This window comes from Ruditapes philippinarum, unplaced genomic scaffold, assembly GCF_026571515.1.
Source record: "Ruditapes philippinarum isolate M1 unplaced genomic scaffold, ASM2657151v2 ctg4662_1_1_1_1, whole genome shotgun sequence".
NCBI classification, from domain to species: domain Eukaryota; kingdom Metazoa; phylum Mollusca; class Bivalvia; order Venerida; family Veneridae; genus Ruditapes; species Ruditapes philippinarum.
The window spans coordinates 11,491-20,270 of NW_026854385.1; the positions used below are offsets into that span (position 1 = coordinate 11,491).

At 31.5% G+C, this 8,780-nt stretch overlaps 1 protein-coding gene across 1 annotated transcript; it reads left to right on the forward strand.

The window, feature by feature from the left end:
- Positions 1-1,193: 1,193 nt before the first annotated feature.
- LOC132740018 (uncharacterized) lies at positions 1,194-7,709 on the forward strand. The gene is made up of 2 exons (XM_060727872.1): positions 1,194-1,524; positions 5,063-7,709. The coding sequence occupies exons 1-2, from the start codon at positions 1,202-1,204 to the stop codon at positions 6,414-6,416; spliced, it is 1,677 nt and encodes a 558-aa protein (XP_060583855.1). The 5' UTR covers positions 1,194-1,201; the 3' UTR covers positions 6,417-7,709.
- The last annotated feature ends 1,071 nt before the right edge of the window (positions 7,710-8,780 follow it).

Sequence of the window (8,780 nt, forward strand, 5' to 3'; positions counted from 1 at the left end):
TTGTTTCTGAGACTGAACAATACCAAGGAAATACTACTTTACTTTATCTGAAAAGATACCGAGTAGATAATAAGTCAATAAATATATCTGTTTCTAACATCGAACCCTTCTGATGAAACTGTATCTGAGATATAACAATACCGCACATATAATATATAACATTATCCAAGAATGAATTATAATATAGAAAAAATAATGCGCATATACAGAATATATATGAAACTGTTTCTGTTTTAGAAGAATACCGAGATTATTATAGTTATTATACGAAATTATGTAGTCTATTAGAAGGGAGACAAACCTGGTATATTACTTCATTCATATTTATACTAGTCTTCTCCATTTACTATAGTCAGGTTCATTTACCTCATGAAACTTATAAATGTTATTGTAACTGCAATAAAACAATTCAAGGTTTCAAATGTGTAAATGTTTCTGAGATGAAAACTAACGTGGTAAATATCATATAACTATGGTGGCTGATTTGTGCCATTCGTGTTTTCGCCCCGCGACCCCGCCAGGCGAAAAAGTCGAAAACACGCTAATTAGCGAGAGCGCGGGGCGAACTTTAATAAAAAAATTTTCGCCGCGCGGGGCCGCGGATCGAGATTTAAGAAATAAAACGGCGGGGTCACGGGCGAAGTTTTATTTATTAAACTTCGCCCCGCGCCCTCGCTAATTAGCGTGTTTTCGCTGCGCGCCCCCGCCATTTAACATGTTAATTATCGATTTTTTGCTTGGCGGGGTCGCGGGGCGAAAACACGAATGGCACAAATCAGCCACCATATATAACTGCATCTGAGCTGTTAATAAGAGGTTAGGTCGCATCAATACTGTGTATCTCATTTCGTTAGTATCTAGAATGTTAACATCCGATTGAGAATCAAAATGAAAAGGGATTTAAGAAATCGCCCACAGATACACCCAAAATTGAAAAGACTTATTTCATAAAAACATTACAAAATATTGAAAAAGTAAGTATTCCCCTGTTTTCTTATGTATAGAAAGGCATTTCCTTCAATCAGTGTTTTTTTAAATACATTTTGTTCGCTTTAATCCGGTATTTTTTTTCTCGGAGTTAAAAAAAAGCTTTCGTTATCACAAATTTTAAAGATAATTTTAAACATCGCGCGTTTCCGCCAATTGTTAAACATTTTAAAACCGAAAAAGGAAGTAGATGTAAATAGAATAAGTTAATAAAATGGCGGCGGAAAGTTCAGATGAGATATTTAACTTTAAATGTACCGGTTGTGCTAAAAGAAATAAGAAAAGAGAAGCTGTTAAATATTGTGTCGAATGTCAAGGGTATTGTTGCCAAGCTTGTGTGGTTGTACATGAAGCTTTTCCTACTCTGGTAAACCATAATTTGTTGGACAAAGCGAGCTTTAAATCAGCTGGATCAACAAATGAATTACCAGCTATACCGACGGAGAGATGTGCTGTACACGAGACTAAGATTATAGATATGTACTGTCAAAACCACGACGACGTCGGCTGTACAACATGTATGACGTTAGAACATAGGTATGGTTTAATATTAAAATGTACAATTGCAGAACAATATAATGAACAAAAGTCTTCCTAAGTGCATGTCTGTACCTACTGTAATTTGTTTATCAATTTACCGGGTGATCCATTATATAAATCTGAATGTTATATATACACACATTTGTTCGCATTCACTAGGTAAAATAAAAATAACTATATTGAACTGTCTGTATGTTAGAGAAAAATATACAAATATACCAATGTGAATACTTATGTATAAAAAATTCAGTTTATAATGTACACTGTCACGTTTTCACCGCTTAATCAAATAACAATGCCACAACCCCCCCCCCCTCCTAAAAAATAATATTAAAAGAAAATAAAAAGTAAAAACTATTTTGAAACTGTTAAGACAAGTTTTTTTCTATTTTCTTATATACATTTTGTACCAGTCATTCATGTTCGTTAAACAAAAAAGTAAACCCTTTTGAAGACGTGACCATATAAAGATATAGACAACGGAATAGTGAAGTTATTAAAATGTTTATAGTACATTATGCCTGTCATAATCTTTTTAAACTGTAAATGTAAGATCATGGTATTTATCTAGATAAATATGTAAATACGTTAAGAATTGTGGATCGCACTATTAAAATAACAGGTGTAAAACTCCTACCTACGACTTTTTTTAAACATTGTAAACATATATAGATGTTATTAGCATAAATAGAAATAAAAAAGAGTACGATTATAAGAAAATAAACAAATTGTTTGTAAACCTTCAATCCTAACAGATAGGAATCAGAAAAAAATATAAAATTCAAATATAAGAAAAGTTCTTAATCATTTCAGAAACTGTTTAATTTGACATTGAACCTTATAAAAATAAAACAATGCCTTCTTAATGTTATGTCGTTTTAAACTGACCAATAGAATTTTAACATTTTTGTGTCTTAAATATCAAAATGACCAATCAGGTTTCAATACAAAATAATGTAACATAGCAACATAGAATTTATAACAACAATCATCACCTGGATATTTTATCAGTCATAAGGTTTAACAACATGATAAGTACAGACAGCTTAATTGACCTTATCACCTATATATTATAAAACATTTAGCACAATTGATTGGACAAAGTGGAAAAGCCGCATTTTAATCTTCCAGTTACATAATTTTAAATTTGACATCTGTTATTGAAACATATAATATTTGTAACTTAACATATTTGAAATTTCACAAATTTTGTTTTGAAAATATGACCTTTTAGAAAATGATTATATCTATAAATATTTGTGTTTAAAAGAAAATCATCATGCATATTTATTTATTTTTTTTATTTTTTTGTAAATGAATTTTATCATTTTTCGACTGCACAACACTTCTCCCTCCTTTAAGACTATTTCACTCCTGTGAAATGCAGCATAAATACGATATAACAAAAATAAATATCATTAAATTAGAATAGTGTTTACGTAAGATATTCAGTTACAGACATATATCGTGAATATAAAGCACCGATTTTGCTGAAAAGCGTAAGTACCATTCACTTATAATAAATATTCTAATCACTGTCTTATTGTATACAACACAGTCTTAATGACGTCTATTTCTGTTGTATTGTCCCCTCTGTCCTTGTTGTCTTCCATGATGATATTGACCTCTCCATTCATGTGGGAATCCGGTTTCGCATGTACTTGAAAGATCTTGATTTCTGTTTCCTCTTTTTCGACATAGATATTTAGTTTTGTCTTTTAAGTTGTGGTTTTCATTTTTAAGGTCATCTATTTCGTCGTTTTTCCTTGATTCTATCATTTCTATTTCATAAGATTTCTGGTTGTGTTTCAGTCTCAGTTGTTCATAATCGTCATTTAGTTTCTTAAATTCTAATATAAGTTTGTCCATTATCTCTAGTTTTGAAGAGTCAGCCCGAATTGTTTCCTTTAGCGAGTTGTTTTTTGTAAAAATGTTTCTATAAGTTGACTAATTTCTAATTTCTTTAGGGAAACCTCATCCTGTAGTTTTTCATTAAAATCCTTAAGTCTTTGATTTTTAAAAACAAGGGCCATATTTTCTGCTTTTAAACCGTTAATAGTTTTAGTCATTGAATCGGTCAAATATTTTAACTTCTGAAATTCTGCTGTTGAAACATTACTTACGGAGTTATCTGTTTGGTTCTTCTTAAAGTAGGCATCATCTTCATTGTAAAATGGTAATGTATTTTCGGCTGTCTTGCGTCTTATAAAAGTTGTCATACGTTGTTGATCGCGTTGTTTTGATTGGTTTGACTTTTCACTAACTGTTGGACGTAGACAAACTCGTGCAAAATGTCCAATTCTTTTACATTTGTTGCATCTTGCCATTTTTGCACAACACTTCTCCTGTCTGTTATAATGATTAAGTCCACATTGTCCACATGGTTTTTCACTTCTGAATGATATTCCATATGTGAAACTCATTGTTGTTCTTCTTGGGGAATTTGAATTCGAAGTCTCGCTTGCTAAATTGAGAGGTTGGGAAAGACACTGATTTCCGCCACGTGTTATGCGCTGATTTATTGGTTCTACTGAAGGTGGATTGAATTTCAACACAATGTTCCGTTTTATCATTTACTGTTTCTTTCTCAGTGGAATACCACAAACATTTATTATATATCAAATATACACAAGTTATCCTGATGTCAACAACTTTATATTAAAAACAGTAACAATTATTTCTAGTGGAAAGCCACAATGTTATCACTTGGAAATCCAAAATCTAACTGACCCTAAATTTTCTACATGTATCTTTACAATATTTCTAAAATTGATTTCGTTTTAAACTGACCAATAGAATTTTAACATTTTTGTGTCTTAAATATCAAAATGACCAATCAGGTTTCAATACAAAATAATGTAACATAGCAACATATAGAATTTATAACAACAATCATCACCTGGATATTTTATCAGTCATAAGGTTTAACAACATGATAAGTACAGACAGCTTAATTGACCTTATCACCTATATATTATAAAACATTTAGCACAATTGATTGGACAAAGAGGAAAAGCCGCATTTTAATCTTCCAGTTACATAATTGTAAATTTGACATCTGTTATTGAAACATATAATATTTGTAACTTAACATATTTGAAATTTCACAAATTTTGTTTTGAAAATTTGACCTTTTAGAAAATGATTATATCTATAAATATTTGTGTTTAAAAGAAAATCAGCATGCATATTTATTTATTATTATTATTATTATTTATTTTTTTTTTGTAAATGAATTTTATCATTTTCGACTGCACAACATTAACTACCATACGACACGTGGTTGGATCGGAATTAAAACAAAGAAACATTTCCAACATATTAATCAGTCTAAAGCCAATATCAGTTAATATTGTAAAACAATGTAGTATAAATCCAGTGTATGTAATCATTTTCTGAAATAAAAGATGTTTTTCCTATTTCATAGTTTAAAACTCGATGCTTTATTTATGATTAAGCTCTCACGCATTAAAGATATAAATGTCGGACATTATTTTTTAAAGCGGCTTTACATGGATTTTCTCTTATATTTCAGAAACTGTACATCGATAAGGGTTATATCAGAAGTGATTGATGCCGTATATCAACAAAAAGAGGTCAAACAAACTCTGCAAAAATTAAAAACCATAGAGGTATCAAAAGAAACACTCAAAGAAAGAAATGACAAACAAATGCAAGAGCTTCAAAAGTCAAAAAAAGATGCTATTCAGGAAATCGGACAACATCGCAAAGTCCTGGAACAATTACTTGCTGATATGGAAAAGGAATCAATACAAGAAGTTGACTATGAGTTCGCTAAAAAAGAGTCAGCACTCATAAAACAAAAGAAGGACATAGAAAGAGAGAAAGATAATATACAGAAAGCAATTTTTAATTTACAACATGCTGAAGGAAACAAGGCTCAAGAATTTGTATGTTCTAAGATTGCTTATAAACAAATTAAAGGTAAAGACAGTCTTGATTTGTTAAATGACGAAAACGCTGACGTACAGTTATTATATTCTATAAACCAAGACATTACTAGCTTTCTGAAGCAGAAGAAAACCTTTGGAAATATTCCAAAATACTATGATCAACAATACGCTCAAACGAGAAGCCTTTATACTGTCAAAGCTGAAAGGAAAATGAATGTCAAGGTACAAGGGGATAAACAAACATGTTGTATATATGGTTCTTGTTTAACGGAAGACAACTTTCTATTACTAGCCGACTATTACAACAAGAAGACGAAATGTGTTGACACAACAAAAGCTGTTGTAGTAGACCAATGCTGTCTACCAGATAAACCACATGATGTTTGTTGTACAAGTAAAGCTGAAGCTGCTGTCAGTTTAGATAACAAAACGATTCAGTTTGTTTCTCTGTTTAACCCGATGATAAAAGTAAGGCAGCTTAAGATGAACCATCGTTGTTTTGGTATTGCTTCCAAAGATGACAAGCTAATCATAACCGACAATAAGTCGTTTTTTATCCACAAGACATCAGGTGACCTCTTACAGACGGTGTCAAAGGACAATTCTGGAAATGAATTATTTCATCAGAGTAGACTGATGACTAAATTAAGTAACCATGGTGATAAAGTATATGTTGCAAGTGGCCAAAATGATATAGTTTTACTAAATATCCAAGGGAAACATATAGATACATATAAATTTAGCGAGCAGTCTGGTATTATTGGTGTTTGCAGTGACTACAGGGGAAACATATTTCTTTGTGACATTACCTCAGGAAATATTAAACAGATTTCACAAGAAAACATGTCAGAAATCGGCACGGTTGTTAAACCATCACATGGTTTGACTTACCCGTTCTCAATCTGCTTCAATCATCAACAGTCTACGTTGATAGTCACGATGTCTGACGAAATAAAACTTTTTGATTTAAAGTAAATACGTCAATACTGTGTGTATACTTTTTAAATACAATGTAAATACGAGTACTTTTGTAAAACACTGACAAGCATATGCATGTAATTGTGTATGCAAAAGATATTTTTAGTAATGATTATCGGAGAATAATGCACATGTAATTAGTTTCTTTTGCTATATTCCCCCCTAGCAATTATATAAGCATTAATATAGTTTGGAATATCTTGACATAATTAAACATCATGTACAGTGAATCGTGCCGTGTAATATAAGAACAGTGAGTCGTGCCTTGGTATATAAGAACAGTGAATCGTGCCCTGATATATAGGTTTATTGAATTGTACCGCGCTGTATAAGTGCAGAAAATCGTGCCGTGTTATTGAAGTACAGTGAATTGTGCTGTGCTATATAAGTACGCTGAGTCGTACCGTGTTATAAAAGTACAGTGAGTCGTGCCATGTTATTCAAGGACAGTGAATAGTGCCGTTTTATATAAGAACATTAAGTTGTGTCGTGTTATATAAGTATAATTAACCAGCTGTTTTTCACAAAATGCTTATGCGGTAATGGGTTAACTGGTCAGCAGATTCTACTATACATGTGTACCTAAAGCACCGTCCGTTAAGTCTGCAGACCATATAGTATAAGAAGAAAATATGGCATAAACCATAAACCAATTTCTACTAACATTGCAAAATAAATAAGTACTTCACTGCAAATATCATTTTCCTCTGTTCATAAGCAGTTTCTCAAGGTTGAACTAAAATCACGTTGGCTATATATAAAACAAGTGGACACAAAATTCTAGTATATCTTTAATGTGTTTTTTTTTTATTTACTCATATTAATTTACTATCTTTAGGAAATATAAAAAGCGCTATGTTCACCAAGCACCAAATGGCTCTATCTTAGATATTGATAAAATCGAAAGAAGCGTCAATTTGATAGGTAGTTGGTTACTCTCAATCCCCTACGACCTACCGGCAGGTAGTTGGTAATTCGAACTTTGCATGTTTCCCTTATTTTAAAAAAAAAACAACAACAAAAAACAACAAAAATAAACAGTAAGAATTTTTCCGGAATAAATATAATGGATAGATGTGTTTTTCAACATTGAAACACATTGTCTCACTATGTCCACCAGCGGAATCAGTTGGCTATAGTACAATATGCTGACCAGTTAAACTTATAGTAGGATCTGCTGTTAAGTTAATCTTAAAGTGAAAATTGTTGACCACTTATGTTAGATATATAGAAAAAAATGTGTTGACGAAAATTTCTAATTACATGTATCTTTATTTACAATGTTAGTAATATAATAAAAATTAATTATAAATAAATCAAAAATCTTACAAAACAATAAAACCACTGATGACGAATTCAATGGAATTACCAATGTAATTTGTTTGTCTTTTTTATACAAGTAATAAACAATGATTTTTTTCTTCATCTTTTTAATGTCAACATAAGATCATTTTCATCTGAAATATTTCTATTACATTGTATATTAAAGTTTCACACAATTTATTACATTTTCCGTCTATGTATAACTCTTTCAGTATTTATATATAAAATGTTTCTTATTATTAATTTATAATTTTAATTAAACATTATTAGTATTCAGAAAAGAAAGAAACAAAAAAAAAAAAAAAAAAAAAAGAAAAAAAAAAGAAAAAAACAAGAAGAAAAAGATTTATTGACAAAAGTAAATTTATCCCATATTCTATACCGTCAACTTATTCGCAAGCAGTTTAGAACCGTCCACCAGAAGGCGAGAGTCGACAATGCGATAACACAATGACGACAGTGCGACAATGCGATGGCGAGAGTGAGACAATGCGATGACGACGGTTCGACAGTGCGACAGTGCTATGGCGACAGTGCGATAACACTATCGCTCTGTCGTCATTGTACTAGCCCGTTATCGCATTGTCGCCATCGCACTGTCGCATTGTCGTCATCGCACAGTCGCATTGTCGTCATCGCACTGTCGCATTGTCGTCATCGCACTGTCGTACTATCGCATTGTCGCCCTCTTTATTTTTACGTATAAACACGATGGCCCTAACGGTATTCCGTATTTTATGTATATGTTTGTTTTTCGGCCGAAGGCCGTCTGATTTCACCTTGACTTCCGCTAAAATTAACAGTAAAGAAATGAATAAAGGCAGAATTTTCATTGGTCATTTTAACACTAATAGCCTGTTCGATTGATACTTCAGAAGAGCTTCCGTTATAGGTAGATGTCTGTTCGCTTGCACGATGGCAAGAAGTGTTGAAAAAATATATAAATCAGAATAAATATAAAAACACAATAATGATATTCTCTAGATGTTTCTTACAGCTTTTCATAAATATATAAAATTAAATATGACAGATCGCCTT

What these genes read in the sequence shown, in the direction of transcription:
- LOC132740018 (XM_060727872.1), top strand. Translation starts at nt 1,202, where the DNA reads ATGGCGGCGGAAAGTTCAGATGAGATATTTAACTTTAAATGTACCGGT. An exon ending in TGTATGACGTTAGAACATAG is followed by an intron (nt 1,525 to 5,062) that starts GTATGGTTTAAT and finishes CTTATATTTCAG; the next exon opens with AAACTGTACATCGATAAGGG.